General features: G+C 38.3%; 1 protein-coding gene across 12 annotated transcripts in view; it reads left to right on the top strand.

Annotated features, from left to right (window-relative positions):
* The window catches only part of akap13 (A-kinase anchoring protein 13), a 72,833-nt gene extending 57,229 nt beyond the window's left edge, over positions 1 to 15,604 (top strand). For 7 of the 12 annotated variants that reach the window (XM_057329274.1, XM_057329272.1, XM_057329271.1 and 4 more), the window contains 21 exons: positions 1,170 to 1,332; positions 4,324 to 4,391; positions 4,576 to 4,639; positions 4,742 to 4,892; positions 5,202 to 5,311; positions 5,446 to 5,592; positions 5,682 to 5,935; positions 6,053 to 6,178; positions 6,380 to 6,497; positions 6,616 to 6,867; positions 7,026 to 7,102; positions 7,443 to 7,624; positions 8,377 to 8,477; positions 8,568 to 8,756; positions 9,629 to 9,775; positions 9,892 to 9,962; positions 11,193 to 11,237; positions 11,834 to 11,884; positions 12,400 to 12,867; positions 13,032 to 13,335; positions 13,450 to 15,604. In XM_057329274.1, the coding sequence (XP_057185257.1) occupies positions 1,170 to 1,332; positions 4,324 to 4,391; positions 4,576 to 4,639; positions 4,742 to 4,892; positions 5,202 to 5,311; positions 5,446 to 5,592; positions 5,682 to 5,935; positions 6,053 to 6,178; positions 6,380 to 6,497; positions 6,616 to 6,867; positions 7,026 to 7,102; positions 7,443 to 7,624; positions 8,377 to 8,477; positions 8,568 to 8,756; positions 9,629 to 9,775; positions 9,892 to 9,962; positions 11,193 to 11,237; positions 11,834 to 11,884; positions 12,400 to 12,867; positions 13,032 to 13,335; positions 13,450 to 13,508 (3,147 nt within the window). In that variant the 3' untranslated portion in view covers positions 13,509 to 15,604. The remainder of the gene's footprint in view (positions 1 to 1,169; positions 1,333 to 4,323; positions 4,392 to 4,575; positions 4,640 to 4,741; positions 4,893 to 5,201; positions 5,312 to 5,445; positions 5,593 to 5,681; positions 5,936 to 6,052; positions 6,179 to 6,379; positions 6,498 to 6,615; positions 6,868 to 7,025; positions 7,103 to 7,442; positions 7,625 to 8,376; positions 8,478 to 8,567; positions 8,757 to 9,628; positions 9,776 to 9,891; positions 9,963 to 11,192; positions 11,238 to 11,833; positions 11,885 to 12,399; positions 12,868 to 13,031; positions 13,336 to 13,449) is intronic. The other 5 variants (XM_057329269.1, XM_057329266.1, XM_057329267.1 and 2 more) reach the window with 5 other exon arrangements.
* The last annotated feature ends 2,484 nt before the right edge of the window (positions 15,605 to 18,088 follow it).

The raw sequence follows: 18,088 nt of genomic DNA, 5'->3' as shown, positions 1-18,088 counted from the left end.
GGCAGCATCATGTGCCGTTCACACTTCAAAGGAATGTGTCAACAAAACAAAGACAGACAGACAGACAGACAGATTAATAATTTAATAGGATAGATGGGATAGATCAGCAGCAGCTAAGCCAATGAAAACCTTGAGATTTACATATTACAGTATCTGTATTTGTGATGACAAAACAGCACCCAACATGCCATTAAACAACAGTACTACAAGTGATGTAAAATGAAAATAAAATGAGAATAAAATATATATATATATATATATGCAGCCGCAGAAAAAAAATTATTTTCAGTTTTTCTGAATTTTCTATTTATAGGTATGTGTTTGGGTAAAATTATCATTTTTGTTTAATTCTGTCAACTACTAACAATATTTCTCCCACATTTCAAATAAAAAAGAATAATAAGAGATAAAAGATGTTTCTATTTGCACTTATTTGCAGAAATGAAAACTGGAGAAACAGGTTAAAATATAGAAAAGATTTTTTCACACCTCAAATACTGCAAAGAAAACTAGTTTATATTCACTTTTAAGCAATACAACAGTTATATTTGTACATACATTTAGGAAAAGTTCATTAATTATTTTTATATGCGATAACCAAGTTTTTATTGTCTTTTGTCATGCTGTCAGTCTTTCACATTGCTGTTGGAAGACTATGTCCCTCCTGAGGTTTGGTTTTGTTGACATTTACAGACGCTGGACTACAATGACCCCACAATATATCATAAAACGAATATAAAAATGATTAAAGAATACTACATGCATATAAAAGTAAGAAAAAAGAATTGAACGGATAGACGGACGCTTAGAACAGTTTCAACACTACATTTTGGGTGGGTAGAGATGATAGATAACGCTTCAGACGTGAGGGATGTTGAGATATTTTGGCGATGGGAATATGAATGAAGATATTGATTGCGCTGGAGTTGATGAGTTTTCTCGTGATGGATGCAGCTCTGCTCTGCTGACGCCGTTACATTTATGATGGATGTGACCCGCTCTCTTTTAATCTCACATCTGGGCCGAGACCCGACTGTAATCAGGAGTCTAATGCACGGCTCTGGCTGTCTGCCAGCTACTGCATCTCATACTGAAAACACAACACGTCTGTACATGCCAGAGAGAGAGGGTGAGTGATTTATTCACAGCTTTTATCTTCCTTTTTGCAGAAGGAGGAGAAGGAGAAGAGTAAGGAGCGAGAGAGGGATGCCAAAGACAAAGAGAGGAGAGCCTCAAATGGACATCTGTTTACTGCGGTCATGACAGTACCCACAATTACCTGCCACCAGTGCAACAAACCAATCAACACTAAAGATGCTTTCCTCTGCACCAGTAAGACCTACTACACTTTATTTTACATGTCTTTTCTATTTTCTCTGATTTATTCTTTTTTTATTTTCCAACATTGCATGACTTAATGCATAAAATCTCGAATCTTTTGCATTGCTATCACACGCCAGCTAGGGGAACGCATTTATTTCTATACATCACTTTACAATTATATACTTCTACTCTTTATTTGTTCTCTTCTGTTCTGTGCCCTTTTTTCTATTTACAGTAGTGGGAAAAGTGATGTTGGAGGCGGAGCATATTTGAGCATTATTTGCTTTTAAAGTCCCCTCATGTTCAATTAAACCCTCAAATTATGAGATGTATGATACAAAATGCCCAAAACACTAATTTATTGGACTAAGATTATTTGGCAAAAAGGCTATCTAAAGGATGTCAGGGAATATTGGTTTATTCAAATATACAAAAAATGCATAGAAAAACAAAATAAAGCATACATATTATCAGTTGTCAATATTAATATGATGTGCATACACAAATTTGAATGCATCTTTGAAAATATATTTGAATAAAGAACAACGACATCAATTTTACAAAGTTGGACATCACTTTTGGCCATTACTGAAGTATACTCACTCTTCTATTCTATATCTTAGAATATGTTCATTTGCAAAAACAGGTAACTCTCTTGACATTTTTTTCAAAAATCATGTTTTTTATTATTATGTTTTTATTGTGTTAGTTAACTGTATTTTTGAGCGATTATTACTTAATTAAAACAACCAAGCTGCAGTTTGATTGATATTACTTAGAATGCACAATAAAAAATGATTTTTGAACATTAAAAAAAAAATTAGCACTTCACGTATTGACTTATGCTACTAATATATTTAATAGACTCCTTTATTATTCTAAACCCTTTTCTGCTTTATGCTCTCTTCCTTTGTTTTGCCATAGACCGTTCTTTTTTCAGAACTTCCTCCTTTACGCTCACGCACACATGCTCAGGTTAAATTTACTGCTGTGAAAGTGTTTTTTGCAGAAGGTTGCGTTGCGAGAGCTTCACACGGGAAGTGAATTAAATAAGTTTATGACATGGAGAAAATGCCAACAGACTAAAAAAAAGAAGCCCAACTTCATCAGGCTGTTAACAATAAGCTCATGATTTACCCTGTGATTTTTAGTCCCTTGTGCCATTGTTTCTATAGAGACGGTGTTTTTGATGGGTGGAGATTTCTATAAATGTTCATCTTAGTGTGAGTGCTTTTTGAAGGAAATGAAGAAGAAAGTTGGAGTGGTTTAATCATCGTGGCTATCTGCCCAGTCGGGTCTTACACGGAGTTGCATCACTCCACCCGCACGCAGCTGCCGAAGTTCAGCGCTGTACTGAGAAAAGCCAGTGTGCTGGAACATCCTGTTAGCACACAGCAGTCATAACACTCTCTCTCTCTCTCGGTTTATTGCTCGCTCAGAGGATGTGCTGGTAGCCTACCATTTCCTTTCTTTTTCCCCCAAAAGCGACTAATGCTTAAGTCACAGTTTTTTGTCTGATAAGATCTTTGTTTTGTTTTTTTCAGACTAAATAGACTGACTTACCGTACAGCCGAACGCACACACTCACAAAGTATACTGCTTTCAACTCGTACGCAGACACACGGGTATTGAAGCATGCGCGTTGCAACATATTGCAATACCTCTCCGGGCCTACAGGGGTCAGGTTTTCTTCTACTACCTTGAATCGATGCTCCCAGGACACTGTTGCCACCTGGGGGTTAAACTAATTACTGCAATAAATGGAATGCGCGACCTGCGCCTACTTTGTGCGCGAGGTAACAAAATTCCAGTGGTACGCGTACAGTACGTGAGTACTATTCTGATGGCAAAATTTGCGTCACGCGCACTATACGCTTTCCCTCACGGACGCGTTAAAAGGGAACTATACTTCAGCCTTAACTTTAAATCATGGTAACGTTAGGATTTTGGTTGTACCGCCCACTTCTACTCAAGCCCCGCCCTGCATTATTTCCAGGCCGAGTAGTCAGAAATGTGTGTGGTGTTTGCTGGAGAAAAGCTGCGGTATGTGTAGGAGTGTGGAAACTTGGGTACTTGTGGGGAAAGATCTTAATCTCTATGCCTCAAATGATGTAGGGTGCGTGCTGTGGGTGTAGCCGTCACGCCCTTCATACCATCACGCCTTACGGTCCAGGGTGTAAGATGCTGGCTATGTACAAACATAAAACCCATTTGTTATGAAATGAGAGACAGTGACAATTGTTGCATTGTATAGACCCTCCGGTGAGATGGTGTGTTGGTGGTCTATCAGAGGTTTTGTGTGTGTGTTTTTTCCCAAGACTTGAATAAAGCTTTGCAGATACACGCCTGTTATTGTTGCGTATGGTTTAGCTTTTATAAGGTTGTATGCCTCTGTTGGGTGTGTCTGAGTGTGATGTAGTTTAGTGGTCATAAGGTGCAAAGTACATTTCTTGAAAAACGTAAAAGAACATCAGTGCAGTTTTTTTAATGTTCACAGTAACGTTACAGAAACGTGATATTGAATGTGGGAATCGGTCAATTTAAAATAGCTATGTGTATCAGATGAATGGCACATACGGCCTGATTTTACGATAATTCTAGAATGTACTAGGTGGCTATTTTATATTTGTATGAATATTGTATTTGTATGATTTAAATCCACCACTCGCATGAAAGCAGATTGTTCTAAAACATACTAATACAATTGTATGAAGTTATACCAGTTAGCCACTTTGTAATTACTTAAAATTGCCATGAGATTGAGTTGGCAGTGTGTGTGCTTGTTAATCTGGTGTTAAACATCAGCTGTTTGGCTTTGAGCTGAGGTGGAGTCATGCAGGAAAAGACTCATCTCATGCGCTCCTTCCAGAAGAGCAATGCATGAAATAAGCACGTGTTTGTGTAGTTAGCCTTGACGTTGTGTTAAGTTTAATATTGCACTAAACTGACGGATAAAGTTCAATCTTTACTGACTGAAGCCTTCATTTTGTTTGTTTTCAGCTTGCAACGCACAAGTTCACAAGGGTTGCCGAGAGAGTCTTCCTGTTTGTGCCAAGGTGAAAATGAAGGTAATTCTCTAGCTTGTTTATTTGTGCTCCTATGACTGTCATACATTAGGACTTTTATGCCTGTGTTTCATGTTTTTGTTTGTTATATGCCATGTATTATTGTCATGACCAAAACTCCAGTTTTCAAAACAAAGACCAAAAATAGAGTAAACTATTAAATGTGCTATTAAAATGTTTCTTCCAGCAGCAAAAACAACAATCCGTTCCAGATTGTGCCTCAATGCCCAGCGTCACCCTAAGAAGTAAAAGTAAACACAACATCCGACTACCTGTCTTGATCATTTCTCATAATTCATTTGCATATTTGAAAGTTATAGTTTGATATTCATTCTTGACATTCATCTTTGCAGCCATCCCTGCACGGGAACGCCCGTGGTCCACCATATCATTTCTAGACGACCAGCCCGCCCCACTCGCACCGCCTCGAAAAGGCCCAAGCAGTATAATGTCTTTCAACAGCATCCCGCTTTCAAAGAGCATGTCCATAAACAACATCGCAGGGTAACATACACACGACTCTTTTATTACTGCTTGATCTGATCTTATCTTTTTTTGTAACATTTGTGATGATGGATGGATGGATTGATTTTAATAAAGATATCAGAATGATATTTTTTCCCAGAATGTTTTTGTATATGATTTTATGTATAAATCACACTTACAGTAAATCACAAAAAATTACTTACACACATTCACATAAAGGGTCATATAGACCCCAGTTTGATTTGTATTACATGGGTCAGGGTTGTATTACATTTTAACGTTAAATGAAATGATATGTTCTCTACTCTGTTTGTTTTGAATGTTTAGACAAATGGAAGATCCTCCTCTAAAGAGTCTGAAGTTTCTGTCACAGTCTACAGACTCTCTCCATAAGACCAGTAAAGTAACAGAGTCCACAGAATCTCTTACTGATGAGGGTAAGACTCCTCAACTCATCATTACCAAACCAGAAAAGATATCATTCATTGATTCAATCAAATTAGTATTTTTTCTGGCATGTTTATGAAAAGAAACAAGAAGCTGCGTTCTGATTGGTTTATATATGGCACAGGTACAGAGATGATGGATAATCATTTAATGGGGGAATTTGAGGCCGATGTCAAAGATCTGGAGGCCGATTCTTGGAGCTTTATGATGGACAAGAAGTATCTGAAACAACTTAAGAAGGACGTCATCAAGAGACAAGATGTCATCTACGGTAAGCAGAGAGCTTCCTAAATGAACGTCCACAGGATGCATTTCTGCTTTTACTTTTTGTTTCAACACATTTCATTTTTTATTATCCAGAGCTCATCCAGACAGAAATGCACCATGTCAGAACCCTGAAGATCATGGCTGATGTTTACAGTAAAGGCTTACAGAGAGAAGTTCAGCTGGAGGTCCAGACGGTAGAGAAGATGTTCCCCATGCTGGAGGATCTTCTGGACTTGCACACACAGTTCTTCACGCACTTGGTCGAGAAGAAGAAAGAGGCGGCGTCGGAAAGCAAAGAAGAGGGACGCTTTGTTATCAGAAATATTGGTGACATGCTGGTCTCTCAGGTGAGAGAAACCACAGACTTGTGGAAGAACGTCAGCAGAACGCTTGTGGATTTGAAGAGATGCCTACACTTGTAACGTCAGGAATCGAAATAATATACAATTCTTGTTCCTCCCTAGTTCTCGGGTTCCAACGCTGAGAGAATGAAGAGGGTTTACGGAAAGTTTTGCAGTCGACACAATGAAGCCGTGAACTTCTACAAAGAGCTACACACCAAAGACAAGCGCTTTCAAGCTTTCATCAGGGTAGACATCTCGGATTTTCAGTTTCCACCCTTTTAGTGCTTTTCTTGGCTGCGTAGAACATCTAAACGACAAGTTTTAGCATAACCTACAGTGTTAGTTTTTGACTTTGTTGCAGTGCCGTTGATTCAGCATTCCTCCTTGTGAAGAGCAGACTCGGAAATGGAAACGGTCCCGTGTTTCACATCTGTTTCTGTTTTGCAGAAAAAGATGAGCAGCCCTGTTGTCCGAAGGCTAAGCATTCCTGAGTGTATATTGTTAGTCACACAACGAATCACAAAGTACCCGGTGTTACTCCAGAGGATACTGCAACACACGAAAGGTGAGATGCTGTGTGTGAACAAACTCTTAAAAGGGTCGTATGACACGGATAAAACGACGTATTTGAATGTTTTCATTAAAGCTCCACATCGTTTTCTAAAAATGGTATTTTGCTCCAGAAAATGAAGAGGACCACGCAGATGTAACCCAAGGTCTCAAGTTGGTAAAGGAGGTGATCGCCACAGTGGACAACAAGGTGAATGACCATGAGAAGAAAAAGAGGTTAAAGGAAGTGTACAGCAGGACGGACAGTAAATCCATCATGAGGATGAAGAGCGGACAGATGTTTGCCAGAGAGGATCTGTTACGTGGGCAGAAACTGATTCACGACGGGCCGCTGCAGCTGAAGAACACGGCTGGCAGACTGAAGGGTGAGAACCGCCTCTGCGTGTTGATTGGAATTTGAATACTTCATCTTCGGAATAAGAATTATTATGTAAAGTGTAAAATACAGTACACAGATAAACATGACCTTCTGTCGCCACGGCAACACGCACATATTTCATTTATCTGATCTGTGTTCTTCCAGATGTCCAGGCCTTGCTGCTGAGGGACGTGATCGTGTTCCTGCAGGAGAAAGATCAGAAATACATCTTCGCCTCCCTGGTATGTTTATCATTACACCCTGACCCATGACGTCCAGGACAGAGTTTTTCAATAATACATGTTTACTTAACACAGTGTTGTTTAGACATTGGAATCCAGTGTGGTGTAGTGTCTCTGGCAGTCTTCGGTGCTGGTTTTAATAGTTCAATAGTTCACATTGGCAAATTTTAGACCATTGGCATAGGTCGGTCAGTGCCAGTTTTATGCCAAATATTTTAGTGGCCAATCGGATTTGGGTTTTCCTTCTGAGGTCACAGAGTTTTTCTCTTAACCCCACTAGTGACCTCTTTTTTTTTTTGTCGCTTTCCTCTCATTCCCACATCTCCCTCTTGTCTCTCAGGACCAGCGCTCCACTGTCATTTCGCTGCAGAAACTCATATTGAGGGAAGTTGCCAATGAGGAGAAGGGACTGTTTCTGATCACGGCGGGCATTGAGAAACCTGAGATGGTAGAGGTGTACGCAAGCTCAAAGGAAGAGAGGAACACATGGATGCAGCTCATACAGGAGGTCATGCAGTCAATGTGAGTCTTGGAGACCCATCCTTATTTCCTGACAAACAGGAATTTGTTTTCTGTAGTTTGCCACGATCTAATATTAGCTTATATGCTTACCAGTCAAACGATCAGAAACTATTATTAATAATAATAATTAATTATTATTAACAATAGCTTATTAATAATTATTGTTTTATAATGATCAGTTATCAATTATTAATGATGTATTTTATAGATTATTATTATTATCATCAATACTTCATTTATATTATTAATATTATTGGTACTGTTCATATTATTAAATAATAAAATAATAATAAAGTAGTAAATAATACAAATGTGTAATTATATAATAAATGAAATAAAAACATTATATAATAATTAATAATAAAAAGTAATTGTGTTGTTTATATTACTACTACTAGTGCTACTACTACTACTACTACGAATAATAATAATAATGGTATAAAATTAATTGTTAATAATAAATAAATTTGTTAATAATAATAATAATAATAATAATATTGATACTATTTATATTATAAATAATAAAAGTAATTGTGATATGTTTATACTACTACTACTACTACTACTAATAATAATAATAATAATTATTATTATTATGTCTACTTTTGCTTTACTTTACTATCTGATCCAACTCATCCAAATTAAGGTGATAAAAAAAACTATGCTTTTCTCTAAACGACAAATGCTATTGAAAACAGATCATAAATCATAAACAGTCATGGTTTGTGAGAGCTGGTAGTGTCTCTTTACAGACTCTCCATTTCCTCCAGGGAGAGGGATGATGAAGAAGGTGTGCCCAGCGAGAATGAAGAAGACAGAAGACTTCAGGAGATCAGAGTCAAGGAGTTGAAAGGTAAATCAAATGTATACTTTTTCTCAAAATGATCTTTAATCGTTGAAAAACAGGGTGTCTGGGTTCAAATGTAATGCACTTTCTCTACAGATCAGCTGCATAAGAGAGATGAACAGATCTTGTCTTTCCTGGAGGAGAAAGTGAAGTTGTTCAGGGACATGTGCGATTGCGGCGTATCGGATGAGACTGGCTCCAGCCTCCGCAGCAGAATGTTCTTCAGGGCCACGCCCGATGACATCACCAAAGGGGAGCCAATCATGAAGGATGCTTTAAAGGAAGGTGAGGCAGCTAGTGAAGCGTGAATACATGGAAGTTATGAATGTTTGGTTTTAAATCGATGAACTCTAGGAGGTTAGCAACATGTTGCATCAGATTTAAAGCCTGTGCTAAATGAGTTACGCATGCTTTGCTATACAGAAACACATTAAATATGTGAGTCATGTACTTTTGAAGCTCAACTGGTTGACCTTTGGTTTACCAGCGGAAAGGTAGTGGCTTTAATCGCACATACTGATCAATTTATAGCTCGAATGCACTCTGAGTCACTTTTGATAAAAGTGTCTAAAAAGGCTAAAAATGTAGACATTGCAAGATCATTTAATTTTTTTTAAATAACGAAAATTAAGTAAATAGTAAAATACGCTCTTTTTTTAAACGTATGACTAAAAAACATAATGCACTTAACATCTGTGCAGTAATCTTATTTCCAAACTATAAAAATGATGCAATGGTTTTCTGAAATAGCATTGTAGGTTACAGAGAGGAGGAAATGTCTTGAAAGTGCTGAGACGACACATTTGATTTGGATGTTGGGGGATTGATCACCGTTTCTACAGTAACAATAGGATGATGTGAACATGGGTGGGATCAATACGTACAGCTGATCACATTCTGCTAGACAGGAACACATAATGGATTGCCTTAATGTATCAGGTCAAGAAATGGAAAACAATATCGATTCGGATCTATTCATAGCTTTTTATAACCTGCTGGTTGTGTATTGATGGAAACTGGAAGCAAGTTGTTCTTAGGCTAAATCTCAACAAAACATGTCTGGATCACATTTAGTTTAGATATTATAATACTATATATTATAATAATCATTTGCCGTAAGTACACATTTCATGTTTAATGTTTGTATGTGTATGCAGTGGAGACGTTGCAGGGTCTGGTGAACGGCAGTCTTGGAGGGGCCGTGCAGGACGGCATGTGCGCGACAGGGCCCGTATCTCTGCCACGACGGGCAGAAACCTTCGGGGGCTTTGACAGTCACCAGATGAACATCTCAAAGATCAAAGGTGGGTGGGTTTTTCCGTGAGTGGGTGTGTGCACGAGAGAGAGTTTGTGATAGCGCTGGTGCGTAGGTGTTTGTTTCAGGCGAGACTGACTCGTCTGTGTGTTTGATCTCCTGTAGATGGAGACAAAGATGACACTGAAGACTCCACAGAGCTCCGCAGGACTGAGTCAGACAGCGTTCTAAAGAAGGTACAGATGGGTTCAAGGCAGTCACAACACGCTGCGTTTATAGGACAGCTCATGATGGAAAAGCTGTGATCATTGCTTTTAGAACAAAGATGACTTTGAAGTTAAGACTACAAAGTAAAGCTTTAAAAATCGACCCAAAGACGCTTATGTGCTTATGAAAACAGTTAAAATGACATTAAATTATACTAAATAATTAAAATAAGTTCTTTTTTGATCTTGTAAATATTTGTATATATAATATAATATACATAAATATGTATATTTAATGATATACACAATACATTAGATGATGGTTTCACAAAATTTTTAATAAAATAGCAAAATGAAACCGATTTATTTCTGAAAAATCGTTTTTTAAAATTGTTTTGGAATGAAGTCTTTTTCTTTTTAGTTGATTCAAAATACTATAATGTAAAATATAGAATTAAAATCAAAAATATAAATTGTTTAAATTATAAATAAACATTTTAGTAACATTTTTGTTTTCGTTTTACATAACTTGTTATAGAATTTAAGTTTAATAAATAAATGTAAGTTTAATTGAACATTTTGTATGTAAATAAGTATTAGTTGAATAGTTCGAACACTAAAAATTAAACCTGAATTTTACTATAAAAACTAAATTTTCTTAGGGTTAAAAAAGCTCAACCATAAGCAGTAAAAGATAAACATTTAAACTTTATATATGTTGGTGCAGGTCATATGTTTCCAGCTCAGCCAATAGGAATAAATAGACATGAAAACACCATATTCATTTTTCGTATTGCGATATTACCATGATATATCATTAAACATACATAGTTTCATATATATGTCTTCTTTTATATGTACATTTTATACGTGCAATACAAACAAAGTCTTTACAGCTCCTCTTATTCACGTGGATTACCAAAGCTACGACTCATTTCCATTAAATGTCTGATTCATGTTTAGTCATCAGCTCATCACCATCTGCTCTAGGCATTAAGTGCTGAGCATCAGAATACACTTGCACTACAGCACTTACCTGAAGCAAACTGCAGGTTCACACACACCCACACAATCGGGTTATAGACGCTACAGTAAGACGATAACGAGGAATCATTACGCTTGTCCTCTGACCCATAGCAGCACAGTAATGTGACGGTCATCGCAACGTTGTCTCTCGGAGAACATGTGGATTGCTAAATATCGGTCTATGTACCTTCTTACCTATTGCATTGACCTTGAAACGGTTTCTCCTTCCCACAGGCAAGCAACACCAACCCACTGCTTCTCCTAAAGAGGAACAACGAGGTGTGTTTTTGTGGTTCAAGTCGTTTGGAATAGATTTCAAGATTGATGATGTTTCTTTCTCAAGCTGTGGTTTAGTGGTTAGGACATGTATTCAGACACATTGAGCCTTGATGCTCATGTGGACCACCGGAGTTTAAAGGGACAGTTCACACAAAAATAAAAATTCATCATCATTTACTCACGCTCAAGTTGTTCAAAATCTGTATAAATGTCTTTGTTCTGATGAACACAGAGAAAGATATTTGGAAGAATGCTTGTAACCAAACAGTTCTTGGACACCATTGACTACCATAGTAGGAAAAATTGCTTTATAAATTTCTTTCTGTTGAACACAAAAGAAGATATTTTGAAGAATGTAGGAAAGCAAACAGTTCTGTAGTCAATGTAGGCCAAAAACTGTTTGGTTACCAGCATTCTTCCAAATATCTTTCTCTGTGTTTATCAAAACAAAGAAATGTGTACAGATATTGAATAACTAGTGGGTGAATAAATAATGATGAATTTTTATTTTTGGGTGAACTATCCCTTTAAGTCCAGATTACATTTCCTGTTCCCGTTCCTTCTTTGCCATTTACAAGTTTCTTCTTTTCTCACAGCAGGTTCTTCAGAGCGTTGCTCATCTTCATGACCTGCTGAACACATTGCAGGCGAGTCTGCTCTCCTTTTGTGTATTTATATGAGGCCAGCAGAGCTTATCCGTTGGTGCATAAATAGAAATTAGGTTTTAAACTACGGGGGTTTATTTTTATTTGTTTTAATCAAGCCAAATGCATTGTGACTCTGAGCTGTGACGCTAAAGCAGGAGAAAGAGAAAAATATCAATCGGTTTCCCACTTTTAAGAGCCGGGAGGAAAAATGTGTTTAATGGCCAAACATCTATTACACTATATTGAAATATGTGCCATTTTTTGCTGACACTCTAGAAAGGCTAGCCACAAAAACAAACAAAACAATATTTTATTTGAATACTTGGCTACCTTATGATTGAATGTCAGTGAAGAAAGATCTTGCAATTAGAGTGCACATTTACAGCATCAGCACTGGCAAGCACACAAAACCTTTTTGTAAACATGAATCACTTAAAACTTAATGAAGTTGTGTTTTTTCGTACCTCCTGCTTACATCTGAATTAATACTCTCAATTTTTGTCCTCCCCACATAGGCTGTTGTCATCCAACAGGACACTTTCATCGAGGACCAGCGGCACGCCCTAACCGAGCGCCCTCAGCCTTCCTCTCGCCACCCCTCTATATCTTCCTCATCATCCTCCTCCTCGTCATCACGGCCCAGCTCGCTCATCGAGCAGGAGAAACAGCGGAGCCTGGAGAAGCAGCGGCAAGAAGTGGCCAGTCTGCAGAAGCAGCAGGCCGCCCACACCGAGGAGAGGAAGCGCAGAGAGAAGGAGTGGGAGGCTCGCGAGCGGGAACTGACTCGGAGGGAGACGCAGCTGCAGAACCAAGAGGAGGAGGTGCTGAAGAGACACACAGAGCTGGAGGAGGAGAAACAGGAGCTGCAGAATAAAAAGGAGGAGTATCAGAGAGACCTGGCACGACTCCGAGACAGCCAGAAGAAACTGGAGAGAGATCGAGAGCAGATTCAAAGAGATGCAGAGCAGATGAGACAAACGGAGGTGAGGATGAAGGACCAGATTTAAACCAGATTTGCATCTCTGGAAATTATTAACAGTATTTACACAATATGGTGAAACTAAATGCTTTTTATGACGCGTAAAATAAAAAAATCATGATTATTTTTTATTGACCTCCTGCAACTATCGTTTTCCTCGCTTTGCAGGAACAGAGAAAGAACCGGACCCCCTCCACCACATCAGAGGAATCCTCCAAGTTCCAGAGCTCTGGCTCGTTGGACCGCGACCCCTCCGAAGTTGAGCTGTCCTCCTCCCCGTCTGCCAAAGACTTGCTGTCTCGCATGGACTCCAAACGCAAAGGCAAGAACCTCAACCCCTTCTCCTCCAACTCGAGCCAGAAGGCCCAGAACAGTGAGGCGCATAGCCAGATTCCCAGCCGCCTGCTACAGCTGGCCAAACCCAAAGACAAGAAGAAGAAAAAGGGGAAGGGTCACCAGAACCAGACTGCAGGTAGAGCTGCTGTTTATTTTTTTTAAAAAATGTTTCTCTTTTTTTAGCCAATAGATTGTTTTTAATGAGAACTGCTTATTAAATTATTTTCAATCCGTTTTTGTCACTTCACAGAACCCCAGAGCACTGCGGCTCCAGACGCCACTCCGGACGGACAGGTCTTTTTTTGCTGATCCAGGTCCCCTTTTGATCCCCACTATCCCACAATTCCTCCATGCCAGTAGTCTCTGGTTGTGGACCGTAAACTAGAGTTTGCACCCCTCCCTTACACATACCTGTGGTCGTGATGGGCGTCAGGCCTGGACAGGAAGTTTAAACTGAGCATTTCCTGTGGCCTGATTTTCGGCGCTCGGCATACCGCACAGTGCCTTCGTCGCTCGCATGCACGTATGAATAAAATCACTGACCCCTGGGATGCGGCTCAGGATTCTTTTCTGGAGGAACAGAATGTGTCGGATACATTTTTGAATATAAAAGAAAGATTTATGACAGCAGGTGACTTCACGCTGAGACAGCTGGCTTCACAACCGCTGTAAAAGTCAACTTTGCATGCTCTCCGTTTCTCTGAAGGACATTTGACTAATGAAGACTAATAATGCAAGCGGGTGAACTTGGATGGCAGTTTGCAATGCAGGGACGAAGTATCTAGACCTTTTGACAACATGTCCTTCATAACTAATTGTAATACTACACTTTCAGCAGACAAACAGATAGGGTTTTGTTTTTAATCTGGTTTTTAGACAAAACCTCAGATTCTTGCAAGCATACAGCACCAGGTTTATTCCATTTAGAAGGTTGAAATTTGTCAAATGAAAGCGTTTGAGAATTTTAAAGAGCATGACGAAAGCGTAGTGCAGTAAAATAATGTTTTGTTTTTATTTATTAGTTCTGTAAATCACATTTATATCCCCAAATGACTGAAAGAGATTATAAAGTTTTTGTTTCACTGAAACGACACAGAATGATTTTGATGTGACTCGTAGAGCTTCACACAGAGACCCCACAAGTTTATGATTTTTTTTCTTGTAAGCCTCAATGCAATTTTAATCCTTAGCACTTTATAAGCACATTGTCAAGTGGAAAAAAATAGCTGACTTTAAAATGAAACAATCGATCAGCTCCACTTAACTGATAAACAACCTCCGTTGTATGAGGAGAACCAGAGGTTTTATTGATAATCTTTTACTGTACCATATGAATGTTATTGTAAATTTGTTCAACCAAACACAATCGAGCTTTCAAGCAAGCTACCAAAAGAGCGGGTGTTTCAATAGCAGTATTTTCTTTTTTAATTAAACATATGGAATGTTGAAATGAGGGAGTTTGGCATTTGTATGTAGCCATGAGGATGGAGTTTCTGATTTGCATGCTCGAGATCCATGGCGGACATTTGGGCTATTGAACTAATATTGAATATACATTGTGTTTGTGTATTAAAAGCCTGGACTGTACCCTCTAACTCCCAGTCATAAAAACCCTCGCCTGCTGGCCAGGCTACCAGTTCTGTTGAACATGAGGAAATATTTTAAGAATGAGGGAAATCCTGCAGATGAACTGTTAATATAAGCTGTCTGCTTTTTTATTTTCTTGAAATTAAACTTCTACCCAACGTGCCTGTCTAATGCATTAGAGTGATAAATGTCTCAATTCATTTATCAAACCCCACAGCATCTCTCGTAGAAGTTTTATTATCAGTCAGAATTTTCCACAGAGCTGTTGCCAAACTTCTTCATGCTATTATGAATTACACATGGTGCTAAACTGAAGAAAATGCCTTGGCCGTTAGAGGGCGCTGTTACGTAATTCTGTCCCACCTGAACAGTAACGCATTCACACTTGACTAAAAAACGCAGTCTGATATAGTTGTCGGCCATTCCCTGTTTCTTTGGGGTTTTAAAGAACCATTACGCTTTTTTAACCTGGTTTAATATTCCCCAGATTTTGCAGTGTTTGTGGGTTCCTTTACGTCACCAAATCCAAAATTTCAAGATGAACGATTACTAGCTCACGTGATGAGACTTGGAAGGGTTCTCGTTGATTAAAAACATAACGGCATAACCTTAAAAATGCACTAGAGATGAATTCCAGTTATCGACACGTTAAATCAAACTTCTGGAAATTAAACAATGGTTACATTATAGAGGGTACCGTAATTTTGTGTAAAAAAGCGGGGATGCAACACATTGTGTAAATATCTGAAATGTAAAAAATGTAAAAGTATTAATTATGGATTTTCTTTTGTGGTTTGATTAAAGCTTTTTATAACTAGCGTTATTTATCAGCGTTTTGTTTTGAAGACATGTAAATTGACACTTCTCTAAATAAATAACAGTTGTATGTCACCGTGCGACCGTTTTCTGCTTTTCCTCAGGTGCTGAAAGCTTGTTCTCACTGGGAATGCTGACTAGTCGCCTATTTAGGGCTGTATCGCATTTCAAATATGACTTATCGTTTGGTCTTAATTGTTAGACTGAATCCAGCTGCTGAAGATACATGGACCCTAGTTTCTCTCCTCTCTCGGTGTGTCCAGCTCGTGTCCATCACGTTCTGACCAACAGCAGGCACCAAAATGAATCGGTTTGTCTTGCTTTGAGCTTCCGTCTGCCTCGTGAGGTTAGCTGAATGTGTTTTAGAAGTGGGGATATGGCACCTTTCCCATTTGGACCCCATTGACTCTGTCTGTGTTTTGGTTGCCAAGTTTCCCAAAGGTAAGAAGTGCCTAAGAAAGGCCTTATTGTACGTTAAACTGAAAAGTTTACGTGTCAGATTGAAGTCGGGGTGTTCGTTTTTTATGTAAGCACTGGGATTTTATTATGAATATTAATATGATTAATAATAAAGTGTATTTAAGAAGCACTCTTATGAACTCTTAGAAATGTTCTTATTTTAAAGTCACGGTGAAATAAAAAAATCATATTTTTTCATGAAATATTGCAGCGTTTATAGTTAATAGCTTATCAATGTGGGTCATTTTCTTTTTAAAATCCATGTACCCTCATAATCTTCAGTTAAAATCAGAAAATGCACTGTCCATCTCAAAATGACGTAAATTTGACGGCTTGGCCGGAGCATCCGTTGCTGCCAGTTTCATTTCAAATTATTAATATTTACAGTACCATAGACTATATATACCTTTAACTTTATAATATTGTTGGTGTATTTTTATAAAAATTGCACTGTCTTTGGAGCTGACCTGACCTATATTTCACTGCTGGTTGTATATTATAGATAACTGTGTATGTGACAGAAAAAATACCCTAACCGACCCTACACATCCAATCAATTCGCAGTGAAAAAACGCAAGCCACGCCCACCAATTTTCTCCTTTGAAATTATTTTTCACTCTGAAATGTGTCAGAATACGAAAGTAAAAACGATCGCTACTTCCGGTTTACGGGTCTTTAACTCAAGTCTAAGGCAAGAGATGAACGCATTTATTGATTGTTTGTGATAAATCAGTGATATCTTTGTTTTGTGAACAAGAAAAAAATCTAATAATTAAAATGCAATATATGGCTCCTAATATACTTTTTAAAATCGAAGCATCTCATTGGTTGTTTCCCCCCACCACCTCAGTTGACTTTGTCTCGCGCGTTTTTACCTTTCCCGCTATAAATGGTTGACAAACCGATTTTTCTATCTATGGGGACAAAAGGCCGTGATGGTTATGTCGATGATTTGTGAATGATTGCACAGTATCCTTTGTTGTTTCTAAGTAAAGCAGTTTTGTTTATCTGTTAATGTTCTTTTACCTGCATTATCTCTGACTCTCGCTTTGTACAGAGAACAAAGGACTCACATGCAACCTAGAGAAACCCGAGCCTTTGTTGTGCTCTGACAGCCCGTGTATAAATATCAGTTCTGTGTCGGGAGAGCCATAGCTTTGTGCTTCTGGTGTTTTTCAATACGTGCACGAGGGACTGTGGCCTTTCGAATGAAATAAAGAACCGTGGTGAGATTGTTATTTGGTTCATCTGGAATAGCCCGTACGGTTTTCCTCCACGTGACATCTCATTTTGTACGTGTTGTGGCGGGTCCTACTTGTGTGCTTTATTATGTAGTGTTGACAGACGTTAGATATTACAAATAGTGTGAAGATATTTGGGTGTATATACTTAGTAGTTATATATCATATACCGGTTTTAAACCAAATGAGGGTGAATAAATGACAGAATTTTCCATTTTTTTGTTTGAACTCTAAGGCCGTGTTAAGACTTTTTTTCCGAAGCTGCTAGCATCTGTTTTCCATTATAATCCTATGGAGCCGTGTTTTCAAAAAAACGTTCTGAGCGCTTTTTTAAACGCCATCGCCGGCGTCTTTTTGTGCAGCTCAGAGCGTCTTTTGAGGTTGAAAAAAGTTCAACTTTTCTGAAAAAAAACGCCCTACTTCAAGCTCTTTTTTTCACAGCTAACCAATGACAGAGACCTGTCGTTTCCTTAACAAAATGCGAGGAACGTGATTGGTCGAGGAGTCTCTAGCTCGAAAAAATAAAATGGCTGCCGAAACGCCCGTTGGAGCATAGTTTTGTATAAATGTAAGTTTAATTTTCACTTTCAACAACTTCTGTTTGCATTTCTATCGAGAAATTAGTAGTATAGTGTTTAAATATGTGATTAGTTATTGCACTCTCTGTTTATAATTTAAATAGATTTCCGTTACGCTTCCTATCAGTTTCTCTGGGCTGCCTTTGTGCACAGACACTGCATCCGAAGTAATGGCGATCGGCTGCTATTTGTAACCAAACGCTGCGAG

Source organism: Triplophysa rosa, linkage group LG3 (genome assembly GCF_024868665.1).
Source record: "Triplophysa rosa linkage group LG3, Trosa_1v2, whole genome shotgun sequence".
NCBI classification, from domain to species: Eukaryota; Metazoa; Chordata; class Actinopteri; order Cypriniformes; family Nemacheilidae; genus Triplophysa; species Triplophysa rosa.
Note: the sequence above shows the minus strand (reverse complement) of the source record. Positions and strands in the feature narration are given on the sequence as shown.